The following is a 15,489-nucleotide window of genomic DNA, read 5'->3' on the forward strand; positions in this document are numbered from 1 at the left end:
TAGTTAGTAAATAGTCTAGTCTAAATAGAAAATTCAATTCTTAACTTAATGGAAGAATGTCATATTCCAAAAAACGTCAACGAATTGATAACCAGCATGAAAACAGAGAATCGCCATCTGATCTGCAATCTCATTCTCAAAACAAAAGTAAAAAAGTAATTCATTCAAAGCAAGATAGTGGATTTGTTGAAGGTTCTATCGTGTCCATAAAATTACATAAATTCTTGTAAGTAAATTTTAATTTTCTTATCCTCTAGACCTTAAAGCTAGCCTAGCTTTTTGAAGTCATATTCATATTAGTAAAATTGCTTCAAATTATCACACAGCATTAAAATGCACATAAAGTTAATTTAAGTGCTGTTTGTGGACACCTTTATCTATCTGTCTCTCTCTCTATATATACATATATATATACATATAAATATGCCTATATATATATATATATATAGGCCTATATATATATATATATATATATATATATATATATATATATTTATTTATATATCGGCAGAAAATATGAAACTCAATAGTTCTGCGCATGCGCCATGACTTTAATAGCTGCATTAGGGTTAGGGTTCTGCGCTTTGTAAACACACGCTTGCGCCGTTCCATCGAAAACACCGTTGCGAATGAAGGCGGTAGTTTCTCTCCATGGGTATTTTTTTATTTATATAAAGGCTATTTAGCGTAAACTTTTAACTAATTATTGATTGGTTCAAGTTTTGCCCCTAATTTAAATCTTGGTAACTTCATTCTGGGTAGAAAAGGAGACAATTGTGTTCCATGCAACTTAAAAAAAATCATAATTAAATTTCTTGAAAACAGAATCCAAAGGACTTCACACTTCACACAGAATAGTTCACATATGAAGTGCCAAAAGCTGTGTTTTCTATGAAAATAAAAACATTCATAGAAAATTATAGCTACAGTGCCTACAGCTGAAAATGGCAGTGTTGATATGTCAGCACTCCGTAACGTTTCTCTAGACTTGTTGTATGTAGTTTAATAAATCACAATTATCATTCTACACTCAGTGTGACTCAGGTTTTGTTGCTAGACAAAAAGTTTTTTTTTTTATGACCTGTAAATCAGTGGCATTAGATTATTGCCCGATGAATAGGCCCTATTAAATTTTATTTTAAAAAAATAGATTTTATTTATGGGGCCTAATTACTTGGCGCAAAAGCACAAACTGTAGGTAAAATGAATGATTGATTTAGCATTACTTATTGTCGACTGTATAGACTATTAAGATTTAAAGAAATGAACAATTTTGAGTTTCATTTGCTAATAAAACTTTTAATTTACTAGTCAAATTTATCACACAATATTAATTAGCAATGCCAAGTGCTATTTAATTTAAGTGTAAAATTGTACATCTATATCCCTGTTCTTTGGCTTATAACACTATTTACTTATTAACATGTTTGCTTATTAAAATAAGCAACTCATTTCCATAAACGAAGAGTACTACTTATAATTACATAGCATAATAACTCTGCTTAATTTGTTTCACAGGACGTATGACTCAGTTGAATTTAAAACTGGGCCCTATTTGAATATAATAATTGGACCCAACGGTACAGGGAAGTCTGCTATTGTGTGTGCTATCTGTCTGGGCCTGGCAGGAAAAACTACATGGTTGGGTCGAGCCAGTGATGCCAAAGATTTTATCAAATATGGATCTGAGAAGGCTAAAATAGTTATTGAATTGTAAGTATTTAAAAAGATAGTATATTCGTAAACCCTTAATGATAGGATTCTGATTATTTTAAGTTAAGTCTTCTTTTATTGGAAGTAGGGCTTAGTTTTTGTTTTGTATAAAAATTATTCCCTCTGCTTATTTATTTTTTTATATATAAATATATGTTTTTTGTTCAAATTGATGTTTTACAGATCCTATTATGGTAATTTCGACCCCGAAATATCAGGACTATTAGTTTAAAAAAAAATTAACTTTTTTTATTGATTCTTTTTTTTATTGATGCTCTCTAATAAACTGAATTTAAAATAAACCTAATATTCATTAATATAATAATTTAAGTATTGATAGGGTGTCGATGTAATTTAATGAACACATTTACTCCAGGTTTAATCCCTATGACGACAGCAATTATGTAATTTCTAGAGAAATCTACAGCAACAAACCATCTCACTGGTGGATCAATGGGAGGACAACTACACAAAAAGCTGTAGGCGCAACTTTTATTTACTTTTATGTTTACTATCACATGGAGAATATTCTAGTCTTTGCTAACTGAGGCTCTTAATCTTATCCCTTTTTGCAGGTTGAAGAATGTGTAGCCAGTCTCAAAGTCCAAGTTGGAAATCTTTGTCAGTTTTTACCTCAAGAAAAGGTTGCAGACTTTGCTCGAATGACACAGCAAGAGTTGCTTGAAAACATGGAGAAGGCTGTTAGTAATTACATTTTACACAACATAAAATAGAGAAAGAAACTTAACTTAGATTTCAGTTATATAAGCTCATGTAATTCTTATCTACCCTGTTTTTAACCATCCCGTTTCAAGGGTAATTTAATTTCAGAACCATCATAAACCAAACTTAACTGATTTTTTTCCATAATCCCTAATTAGGTTGCTGACAGTGATACTTTAATCCAATCCTTATTAATTAAGCTATAATTATAAGCCATACAACTGATTGTGATATGCTGATTGGGCTGGGGAAATAAAATTTAAAGACTACTGAGATAAAACCTTAAGTTTTGAGTCAGTAAATCTAATTTGCTAATATTATGGCACTTACATATCTGTCATTTAACTATTTTGGAAAAATAATGACAGCCTGTGTTTTATTAATCCAGGTTGGTGTTGACAATCTGTATGAAAACCACCAGAAGTTGAAAGGTGCCAGGCAAGAGGCCAGGGTCCTGGAGCAAGAGGTTGAGAAGTTGGAGACAGAACTGAATCAGGAGAAGCAGAAAAATGCAAGATTAGAAGAAGATGTCAAATCTTATCATGATAGGCACACATTTTTGAAGAAGGCTGAAGTTCTCAAAATGAAGAAACCTTGGTTGGTAAGTCCCAAAGTTCTTAACATGACAAAGTTGCTAAAATGTTGTTGGTAGGACTTATGACTAGGTTGCTGGTAAGTCACAAGCTAAGAATTTAACGAGAAATAGTTCTGGATGATAAAAACTGAGATTATTTGATACTAAGGTAAATCATAAGAACTTCTCGTTTCATATTTTAATTAGTATATAATAGTGATTGTAATTTCTCATAATGAAGAAATAAATGTTTTTTTTATAGATAGATTCAAATGCTTATAACTTTTTTAATATTTATTTTTCAAAATAGGAATACCAGTTGCTGAAAGATCAGTATGAGCGAGCTAAAACTGAAAAAGATAAAAAACATGATGAGCTCAAGCAGGAAAGAAAAATTATCCAGCCTTTAGAAAATAAATGTGTGAATTTAAAAAAACAAAAAGAAATTTTAGAAAGAGTCACAAGAGAGTTGGTAAGAAAAAATTGTGTTATATTTGTAACAAAAAATTTATCTTTTTACAACTGCAGATGTTTAAAGGGTATAGAAATTACAATAAGGTGTTACCCCTTTCACGCTTTATGTGTTGTGGATTGTCTGATAACATTTTCTAATGTTTTCCTTCATGTTTGTAGAATACATAATTATTAAGTAAACACTGGCTTATCTTTTCTTTTAAGTCAACAACCATAAGATCTAAGGCAAAAGAGCTAGAAGCACAGAGTCAGGCAATGAATACTAAAACAGAAAAGGTTAGATAAGTAGTTAAATATACAAATAACATTTTAAGCTTTATTTAAATAAATACACAGTTTGATAACAAGCACTGAGATACTTCAACCAGAGCCCTCAGAAGATACTTAATTTTTTCTTAATCTGAGGTCCACCCGACAATTAGTTAATCACTTTCCACTAAGAAAATTTCAACAATGATGTTCCAGATAGCCGAGGTTAAAAATGACTTTGAAGCAAAACTTAAAGAAGAAGATGCTAGAAAGAAGAAGTAAGTGAATAAACCTATACATCACATATTTATATAATTATGTACATTATTTTGTGGTACTTTCCCATTGTCCATACCACCAAAATAAATCTACTCTTGATGTATTATGATCCTCAGAATTTTAATAGGCTCTTTTAAATCATCAGTATTTAAATAGTATATTCTACATCAGTATTCAAAACGTTTTTCCACATCATACTATTTAATAGATGGTTTTATATAAATACAGGTACACACCCCTTCCATTTACTTATGGTTGACTAATGTTTTGTTTTAAGACTCAGTGACCTTCAAGAGCAGCTTAAAGCCCTAGAACTTGGCCTAGCTAACATGAATGGAACAGATGCTCAGTTGATAGCTGTAAGGAGTTTCTCTTATTTTTTTATGTTTGAAAGTTAAATGTTTGCCTCCATGTTTTCAAACTATGGCATTATTTTCCAGAAAGCTTTAGAAAACATCTCAGAGCAAATGAGGAATGTCAATGTGGAAATAACATCAGTGCACACTGAGGGGGAAGAATTACATAGAGAGATATCTCGTCTTAAGGCTGATATTCGGGGTGAGATTTTACAATTGTTGTGGGTTTTTTAAAAATTAATTTTATTATCTAAATGAACTATATTAAATTTTTAAATCTCAAAGTGTTTGCATTTATTACATGTTTACCTATTATTATGATATACTTAGGCAAGTAATTGCCAATGTGTTCATTACAGACATGAGTACTGTCCTGTCAAAAGCGATCTTGTTCCGCTTTCTAACAAAAAATTGTGTCTCGTTCCGCCATTCCGCTTTTGCCAAAGTTTGGACCACTTTTATAAATAAAAAAAAATTGAGTCAAAATGAAAAACGTATACATCAAATTGAAAAAAAAAGCATAGAAATGGATAGAAGTTCTCAGGTTACTGGTTAGCCCGCATTTTTTTTTTAAATTGTAGGCTGACATTAAGCACTATTTAGATGTAGCTTTGTGGCTAGCTTGATATAACTATAGGCCTACTAAACCCTATACCTATGCTTATATCTACTGTGTACAAGGTCATATATAAGACTTATTTTAATTATTTATTTTTGGTTTAGCAAAGTTTTAAGTAGCATACATGGGTATGTTCCTCTTTTTGGCTATAAATTCCTCTTTTTTATGTAGGACTGTTCCTACTTATGGTTGCTTAATCACTGCAATGTCCAATGGCGTGGCCCAGAAAGCTCACAAAGTGAAAATAGCTGTAACTAAGTCCTGTTGCATAGACAAAAATAAATGTTTATTGGAAAAGAGAGGAACAATTAGAACTAATCTAGTAACATTATTTCTTAAAATATTTAATTTTTGTTTTTAAATTCTAGACTTTTCATAAGAAAACATGATTTTTGGTTCATGTCAACATGGTCTATCTCAGCACGCTTGACCAATGACAATTAATTTTTATAGTTTTTGAGATATTTTTCAATAGTTTTTCAGGTTAGATGAAAAATATTTTAAAAAATTGCAGATACAGAAAATCAAGTCCATCACATACAAGATGTAAACAATAGAAGACTGGAGATACTACGTACCTTACATTCAAATACTTATGAAGCTGTTAAGTGGCTCAGGGAAAACAAATCACTTTTCAAGTCGACTATTAATGAGCCAATGATTTTAAGTGTAAGAAAAATATAGTTCTTAAAATTATTATCTATTAAGGGTAGAATAAATTACTATGTCATTTTGTTTACAGTAGCCATAGGTTTATAGTATTATCAAGTAAAATATAATTTCTATTTACTGATAACACACAGTTGAAAGCAGTTTAAAATTTTATCTTGAATCAGCTGAATGTGACCAGACCAGAGGATGCCAAACTTGTTGAATCTCACATCTCCTTCAATGACCTCAGATCTTTTGTCTGTGAGGATCCAGATGACCTTGATCTCTTCATGCGAGAGGTCAAAAATAAACTTAAGCTGCGTGTCAATGCTGTCAAAGCCCCTTCACAGCCTGTTGAGTCTTTTAAGCCCCCTCATCCTATTGGACGTTACAGGTACATTTTTTTTTTACACCACACATCGTTTTCAACTATGTAATATGTACAGCATTTTAATTGAATAATACACAGATATATAATTATATACAAAGCTTATGTTTTAAACAACTAGATAAGCCACAACTATAGGTTGTCCAGATTTCAGTTAATACTCTTGATTCTTTTTACAAGAAGTGTTTTCTCTTTACCAGACAGTATGGGTTTGAAAGGTATATGCAGAGCTTGTTTACCTGCCCTGACCCTGTGATGAGGTACCTCTGTATGATGTACAGGGTCCACGCCATACCTATAGGCTCTAATGCAATAAAAGACAACATTGATCGCATTTTAGCAGAGTGCCAAGAGCTGAGCATATTTTACACATCAGATGTTCAGGTAAGTTTCTTTGGGTTCACTCCACAGTTGTCTACTCTTGCTGTATTTTGAACCACAGTTGTTTAATAGGCTCTTTTAAATTAGTAGGTAAATAATTTTTTGTTGATCAGTATAAAAACAAATGTGTTCCAGTTCATACTATTTAAACAATTAATCTAAATCATCAGTTTTTAAAACATTGTAAATCATTATTACAGTAATTAATTCTAAATAATTGAAATAATTTATTCAAACTTATCACTATTAATTGGGGGTCGTGTGTGGTCGATGGGTAAAGCTCATGGTTGCTAAACAGAAGTCTCGATTTCGAACCCTTGGGCAGATGAGGCTCTACAGCTGGGGACAGCAACTCTTCTAGGAGAGACAAAAAAATCAAATAAACTTCTGCCGTGTAGTTTGTTCTTGGTTGGACAAAGGCTATGGAAGCAAATCCAAAAAGAAAAGCATGCTGAAATCAGAGTCAATGGCCTGTATGGCACAAAACGAGTTGACAAGGATACTTGTGTTGGAGGGAATATCTTCCAACACTGAAATTAAGAACGCAAAGAAGAAACTATTCATTGTTTTCTTATAACTTAATTCTGTAAAAATAAGTAGATATAAATGATCCTATTTAAAATGATGATTATTGATTATACTATTTAAATAAATTGTTAGAAATTATCTTAATTTAACTTATCACTGTTAAAATAATTTGTTCCCCCTTTACTTGTTTTTTTCAGTACTCCATTAAAAAGTCTAGGTACACAGGTGATGTATCATCAAGGAATACAGCACTTAGGTAAGTCTGGCTCTAAAAACATCTATTGTCACACCTAGCAAATGTTGCTATCAGTTGATTTATTACAGCACTTAAGTGAGTCTGGCTCTAAAAAAACATCTATGAATTAATCAAAGTTTGTTAGATTTTTGCAAAAATAGCCCTTAAAATAGAATGAAACATGTTTAGTTAATATTACTACAGAAGTTTCTACAGTTTTGAAGCTTTTTATTTTTAATGTTGAACATTCATTTGTACCTGTTGGTTGGCATATGAAATAGTTTACTTTTTCTCTGACTTGTTATAGTGAGGTCAGCCGTTTCTTCTAGACTCATGTCCTATAGGCTTGAGTACATGAACTCATCCACCCTGATATAGGGAAGAATCATTACATTTATTTATGTTGTAGTGGTGTTAAACCACAAACTAGTGTTTAAGTTTTGAAGCATTGATGCTTTATTTTTACATTAGGAAATGTTTGTTGTTGCTCACTATAAGGTAAAATTGCTAGGAGTGTTTTTTTTTTGTATGATAAATTTGAATGGTACTGCAGTGAGGCTAAAATGTAGAAGTGTTAAAGAAGGGTTTGTAGGCTTAGATAACAATGACAAGTGACTGCATTACTAGTTTGTTAATAGCCATTATTAGAATAAAAACACATTCATAGCAATGAAAATATATTGAATTAGCATTTTTCATCAAAATGAACTTTATTAAATCTACAGACATTTAGTTATCTGCAATTTTTAAAAATAATTTTCATCTAACCTGAAAAACTATTGAAAAATAACTCAACTTATAGTATTTAGAGGTGTAATAGATAATTTAAGTGCCAAAATGTCTTAGTGAAATAGTAGACTACTGAATTTTAATCAGATTTAAGTTACTATGGTAGAGTCTTTGTACAGCCACAAACCCCTTTAGTTAATTAATGCATACACATTAGCTTCACAGGATATTATAGTTTTAATGCATGTGTGTGGGGATGATTTGCTTGTAAAGATTTTAAATTGACTATTGCAGGCGACCCAAAGCATTAGCTGACTCCATTAACACGGAAAGAGAACAGGAACTACTTAACCGTGTAAAGGTAATTTATTGATAAAATAAAACAAAAATACATCGTTACTTTAAAATAATATTCCCAAATATCAAACAATACCAAAAAATAACGTTAACTATAAATTGATAAAAATGAGACTATCAAATGTTTAAAACAGTTTCATGGGCTATTGGATTGTTGTAATAAATGCTGCTGCAATAATTTATAGATGTCATGATTTTATAAATATTCAGGATCTGATGAAGGAACAGAAAACCAAAGAAGAGCAGTACAAAATTTTACAGAAGAAATCTGAAGTGCTGGAGATCCAGATCAATGACCTCAGGGAGCAAAAGGTTTGTTCATTGTTTTAGTTAGTCCGTGTTCATTTCTTCAAAATATTGATTTTAATCTGTTAAAATACTTAATTATTCCTTTGATGCTCCTGAGAAGCAGGCAACTCTCTTTATTTGAGACCATACAAGCTCAGCAGCCCTTGCTTCTCCCTCTATTGTCCTCCAGGATTGATGATCCACCTACTTTTCTCCTGTGGGTTCCAGTCTAATGCTTGCCTCGCGATGTTCTATTCCTCCCTCATGCCATCATATTTGGGGCTTTAATATCCCTGTCAATACAGGTCTTCATTCGACATGTTGTCAGGCCGTCTTATGTTAAGGATTTGTCATAAACACCTGTTTATAGACGTCTGTAGCCTGTCAATATTTGTCTTGGTAGCCCTCCAGGTCTCCAGACCATACAGCAACACTGCCTTAATATTTGTATTGAAGATTCTTATCTTGCTCTTGAATGTCTAGGCTGTGCAGTTCCATATAGGGCATAGTGAGTTAAAGCCACATCTGGCCTTGTTGATACAATGCTTATAGTTACAGTGTTATAAAATAACTGAAGCAAAAATGTTTATTAGAAGAAATTGTTTTATTTTTTAATTTTTTTTATATTTGAAAATGTTTTTGTAAACAGAGAAACCAGCTGAAACAGAAAGATCAAAGGAAAAATGTAGAGAATCAGATAATCACAAAAAAACAAAGGTAAAATATGAGTTAGATATCTGTCAGTGTGCTACCTCATTGTAACGGGGGGGGGGCTGGGGCTGGGAAGGGTTGGTGACAGCAGAAGGCGTGTGAGTGTAAACAGGTGAAAGATTCCGTTCTTAATGTCTGTAGGATACAGCAGGTGATGAGAGAAGAGGTCAACATGCAGGCTGAAGAACAGAAGCTACAGACCCAGCTTAAGGCCATTGTACACGACAAGTTCAAATGTTTAGAATTGATGAAAAATATTTCTTTAGTAAGTGACATTCAGAAAATTAAAAATTTTAAGCTAACTAGCTGACATACTTGTAATCAAATAACGTTGAGCATACAATAAAATTGAGCAATAAATGTTTTTTTCTGCTATGCATATTTTACAAATTGATTGTGTTACATTTTCTTACTTTGTTATTCATCTTGTGCTCATACATTTTTTTTTAATAAAAATAAATGACTCAATTTTCAACAGGATTGCATTAAAATAGCCAAAGATAGAATTATAAAAAGCCTACAACTTGCTGAGCATGTTCGTGATTTCTCTATTGTTGAAACAGAATTTCAAAATGCCAAGCAGAAATTTGAAGGGCTTGAAGTGAGCATGAATTTTGTTTCATAGATTTTATTTTAAATTCTCTAATTTTAATTTTAAATTCTCTAATTTTAATTTTAAATTCTCTAATTTTAATTTTTGCATTCTCTAATTTTAATTTTACATTCTCTAATTTTAATTTTAAATTCTCTAATTTTAATTTTAAATTCTCTAATTTTAATTTTAAAATCATGAGATAATGCTGACAAATTAGCTTCATCAGCCCTTCTGACTGTCCTGTCTGATACTAGTGAAAGGCTACTTTTTAAATATTGCTGTGATTTTTATCTTAGACTGATAAATTACTTTTTAAATATTGACCAACAGATATTTAATTTGGCTGTAATATTACATTATTGATTTATGATATTTAATATAGGCTCTAATATGTCATCCAAGTAATAGTTGCACTATTCTGTCTGTGTATGTATCTGTTAAGAAAGCTCTAGAGATAAGTAACAAAAAGTTAGCAAAATATCATAAGTCAGTAATGTAATAATACAACACTATTAAAAGTTTATATTTGAACTTAAAAAAAAGGTAATATGAATAATTTAAAAACTCAAAATCAAACTAAATAAGGGGTCGGCGTGGTCGAGTCGGTAAAGCTCATGACTGCTAAACCGAAAAGTCTCGAATTCGAACCCTCGGGCAGATGAGGCTCTTTAGCTGGGGACAGTCACTCTTCTAGGAGAGACAACTCCAAAATCAAACAACTACTACCTTGTAGTTTGTTCTTGGTTGGACAAAGGCTATGGAAGCAAATCCAAAAAGAAAAGCAGGCTGAAGTCGGAGTCAATGGCCTCAATGGCGCATAGCCAGTTGACACGTATACTTAATTGTGTTGGAGGCGTGGTCGAGTCGGCAAAAAGCTCATGGTTGTTAAATTCGAAAAAGTCTCGAGTTCAAACCATCTGGCAGATAAGGCTCGATCCCTTCCAACACTTAAAATTAAGAACGAAGAAGAAGAAGAAACTAAATAAATAGCCATAGGATTAGGGTTAGAATTGGGGTGCACGTTATGGCTAAGGTTTGTTTTACTGTTAGGATTAATCATCCTTTTTTCTTGTTTGTGTCTAATAAACATGGGGCAGATAAAGTAATGGTCATCTGTTTAGATGACCCTGACATACAGGGGGATAGTGTGGTCAGCACAATGCCCAGCTGCATTAGTTTCCCTAACTAGAATCAGGTTTCCATCAGAGATGGGTGTAGTCAGACCTAAGCCCAAGATTAGGGTAGGATTCCGACTTTGGTAATTGTAGGTTGAGGTTAAAGTTCATGTTCTTATTCAGTTAAAAGTTGAGGTTTCAGTTTTGATTAAAGTTATTTTTTCCGGGTTTTTTTTTACTGATCTGGTTAAAATTTTGGTTCCAATTAAGGTTTTGTTTCTGGTAAAATTTCAGTTTCAGAATAAAGTTGTGATTCCGGTAAAAGCTATGGTTCCCTTTAAAGTTCCAGTTCCTTTTGTAGTTCTGGTTCTTGTTAAAGCTTTGGTTCTAATAGCTGTTTCTTTTCGGTTTGGTTTAGATTTAGTGTCGTTCCATTTCAAGTTTAGTTCCCAGTTCCGAAGTTCAAATTTCACATACATTTTTGTTTGCAGTTAAATTTCTGTTCCCGGGTTAATTTAAGATACAGTTTTAGATTTTGGTTTAGGTAAGAAAGAAGAAACACTCTCAGCCTAGTGCCAGTTGTATTTCCCCTCAATGGGATATATGTCTAGTTCTTGACTAACTTAGGCTGTAGTATAACATTATTGACTAATATTGTGAAGAGGTTAAAAAATCTTATGATATATTCAATCCACAATCTCTTTCATAAATTTTTCCCTCTTGTAAAATTTTTGTGTGAGCAGAAAGAGGTGGTAGAGCTACAAGACCATGTTGCAGACTTAAAACACCAGGCCAGGGAGAAACTGGTTGATGCCAAGAGAAAAGCAGACATTGGCATGCAGGATAACTTAGAAGAGAAGCTTACTGAGGTATGGCACATCATTTTTATGACATTTTGCAAATAGAACATTAATCCCTTGGTGTATTTTATGCATATTTGTTCTTAACCTTCTAAGGAAATTATGACTAGATTAAGAAGAATTGTAGAAATACATTTTCAGCGTGGTTTGTGGGAGGACTTCAAAAATGCTCCCTCCAGACTGGACGAACTGGACAACGAGATTCACAGCGTACAGGCAAGAGCTGAGGCCATGTTTCAAGTTGATGAAAAGGTCATTTCCTTAACAATACATTTTATCAACCTGTTTAGTAAATTTTCTAAAAAGTTGACTTTAAATTATCATATTTATTAAAAGAATTTCAATCTATTTTCATAGGTGGTGCAAGATTTTCGTAAAAGGGAAAAGGAAATAGCAAAATTAGAAAAGTTACTTCATGAAACAGAGAGGAGACACCAAAGCCATCAAAGTGATATAGCGGAAGTGAAGAGAAGATGGCTGGAGCCTCTCAATGAATTGATACATAAAATTAACATAAAATATTGTTACTTTTTTTCATGTTTAAAATGTTGTGGGGAAGTGAGTCTCAGTATTCCAGAAAATACAGTAAGTTCATTATTCTAGCTGTTCATTTCTTGTAATTGTTTCAGAAAAATTACTCATAACATTAAAAAAAAAATATACTAACACAAGTTTTGGTAAAATGGACATTGTTTCCTGTTTTAACTTGTACTCAACCAAGTGTTATTGGGATTGTAACATTATTTGGGATCTTATTTTAACAGTTCATGTTTTTGTTCATTCAGTTTTTGTCTATTCTAATTACCAGATCTTTATTTTAAATGCCATTTTTGTTCATATACATTTTAAACAGACCTAATATTTATTAAATAGATAAATTCACTGAAACAGGGAGATTTAATTTTGTTATATGCACATGATTATAAAATTTATGTCATCAGGATGATTATGAAAAGTATGGAGTGTGCATCAAAGTAAAGTTTCGAGATGATGAAATTTTAAGAGAACTGAATGCCCATCATCAGAGTGGTGGGGAGCGCAGTGTTTCAACTGTTTTGTTCATGATTGCACTTCAAGAGCTTACAAAATGTCCCTTCAGATGTGTTGATGAAATTAATCAGGTAAGTCGGTGTTGTGCACTGTAATAAGAGAGACAATTATTCGACACACTACTTACACACATAATAAAAGAATAACCATTTTTACTCAGAACATTTATGCTTACCCTAAATCTGCTTTAAACTATGGGTTGTTATTGGAGAAATTTAAAAAATAGCAAGCACAATTCTACTGAAATTTTATTTTTTTCTTATACTTTAATTTATAAGTGGTCTATATGATATTCCTTATGAGATTTATACTTCAGTGAAAAAAAACTAAATATATAAGTGTGATGCATATTTATTAATACAGTGAGCAGAGTTTTAACCTGATGTAGTGATGCTGAGACTATTTCACTTGGTTTACTCTGACATGGATGGACCGTACTGAGTCACAAGCCTGGAAAGCTATTGACAATCATCATAGACACTAATAAACAGAATGAATAGTGTATCTGAGAAAATTCACTCAACACTTTAATTTACCTTTCAGGGTATGGATCCAAAGAATGAAAGAAAAGTCTTTGAGCTGGTTGTCCAGACTGTTTGTAAAGCTAATGCATCACAGTATTTTTTACTGACTCCTAAGGTAATGACATCCTTCTTTGCTTGATTTAGGTCGGTAAATTTAAAAGCAGGAGCATTTACTCTTCTTCTTGAATTGTTTGATGTTTGTTTGGTACTTACTAGATGTGTTGGAAGAATCAATGTTAAAAGGTTGTTGAGCATTTTATTTTATTTGTTACATTTTGATTTCTGATCAAATTCACCAGTTGCACTAAAAGGACAAAACTGTAGTACCCATAGGAGGCAAATAAGCTGATTTAACAAAATATTCATTGTTTTGCTTTCAGTTACTTCCAGATCTTGAATATGACAAAAATGTCAGGGTTTTGTGTGTATATAATGGACCACAATTAATGGAACATAAAGAATGGAACCTTAAAAATTTTATCAGGAGGAGAGCTGCTCTTGTTGTTAATAATAACACTAACTCTTAATGATATCAGCTGTACATTTAAAGGGGTTGTATATATAAACATTTTTTTATCCTAAAACATAAAATATATGTACTTAAATGTAATTACAATTAATAATGTAAACAAATTTATTTAAAATGATTTGATAAACTCTTGCAATATGCACACATTTTCTACATGTTTTAAATATTTCTTATTTTAAGCAAGCATAATTTTTTTTACTGAGGTGAAATTGTCAAATTTGTTTTTAATTCTATTTAAGGGTCAAGTCAACAATATTTCAGCTAAATTAAATGTATATATATTGAATTTGTAAGTAATGTCATAAAGTATCATTTTATTACTATGTCTGAAAAATTCCTTAAAAGGATAGCATTTATGTATTATATATGATGTTATGAAAAACAGTTAAGAGCTGCAGCGATTTATAGCTTTTACCAACCTTGTTGACGGATAAAACTTTGTGTTCAATTTTTTTTTTGGATTTTAATTTGAATCGGAAACTGGAATGATTTTTTTTAAACTGGCTGGTTTGACAATTAGCTATCTTTGTGTAAACAAAGTTTGATGTCTGTGTGTAAATGAAATGTTGGTAGAAAAAGTTTTATAACAATAACAGTCTGATGTCTGTATGTATTTGAAATGTTGATAGAAAATGTTTTATAACAGACTGATGCCTGTGTGTATTTGAAATGTTGGTAGAAAATGTTTTATAACAGACTGATGTCTGTGTGTATTTGAAATGTTGGTAGAAAAAGTTTTATAACAATAACAGTCTGATGTCTGTATGTATTTGAAATGTTGATAGAAAATGTTTTATAACAGACTGATGTCTGTGTGTATTTGAAATGTTGGTAGAAAGTGTTTTATAACAGACTGATGTCTGTGTGTAAATGAAATGTTGGTAGAAAAAGTTTTATTGTTCTATTTTTTTCTAGTAAACATAATGTTAAAATTCATAATTAAAAATAATTAAACTATAAGCACTGATTTTTTGTTAAAATCTAACTTAAAAATAATAGTTAATTAATGATAAGTGTATAGATCTAGGCGCATTATATATCTTATTCCAGCTGTCTGTGGTGCACTGTGGGGCCCCTGACCCCTAATTAAAAATTTTCACTGTGCTTTTTTCCCTTCATCAAAGTCAAAGCCCGAGTTTTATGCATTTGCACAAAGGAATGGTAAAATACAAAGAATTTTTTTAAGACCACAATAAAGTTTTTAAAAATAGGCCTACAACATTTTAAAATAAGATGTAAAACGGAAAAGTAAAGCCGGACTGTATCACTATCAAAACAGTCAAATATTTCTATTTCTGCTTCCAAAACCTTGATAATATAGTGTAGAAAATAGTAGGCTAGGCCAACAATAAAATTAAAGTAATACTAAAACTAATAAACATTGTATATGTTGTGAATAGTCAGGCTCCTGTTTTGTTCAAATTTAAAACAATCTCTGCATAGTAAATAGAGGGGATTCAAATAAAGATATTTCCGTTACTATAGTATATATAGTAACATAATCTATATTATAAACTTGTTATTTGAATTTTTAAAGCAGTGAACTCATTTAACGTTATTC

At 31.5% G+C, this 15,489-nt stretch overlaps 1 protein-coding gene across 1 annotated transcript; it reads left to right on the forward strand.

Annotated features, from left to right (window-relative positions):
- Positions 1-13: 13 nt before the first annotated feature.
- Positions 14-14,888, forward strand: LOC131952756 (structural maintenance of chromosomes protein 5). Its single transcript, XM_059315580.1, has 25 exons — positions 14-226; positions 1,519-1,713; positions 2,090-2,192; positions 2,289-2,414; positions 2,825-3,037; positions 3,321-3,482; positions 3,689-3,760; positions 3,950-4,011; positions 4,290-4,371; positions 4,453-4,570; positions 5,502-5,656; positions 5,824-6,032; positions 6,227-6,410; positions 7,133-7,191; positions 8,194-8,260; positions 8,467-8,568; positions 9,194-9,261; positions 9,397-9,520; positions 9,734-9,856; positions 11,709-11,834; positions 11,967-12,077; positions 12,183-12,410; positions 12,767-12,946; positions 13,419-13,514; positions 13,780-14,888. Exons 1-25 carry the CDS (start codon positions 57-59, stop codon positions 13,924-13,926), a joined length of 3,282 nt encoding a protein of 1,093 aa, XP_059171563.1. The 5' UTR covers positions 14-56; the 3' UTR covers positions 13,927-14,888.
- Positions 14,889-15,489: the final 601 nt, after the last annotated feature.

Source organism: Physella acuta, unplaced genomic scaffold (assembly GCF_028476545.2).
Source record: "Physella acuta isolate Inbredline_101_S28 unplaced genomic scaffold, ASM2847654v3 ptg000890l, whole genome shotgun sequence".
Classification (NCBI taxonomy): Eukaryota; Metazoa; Mollusca; class Gastropoda; family Physidae; genus Physella; species Physella acuta.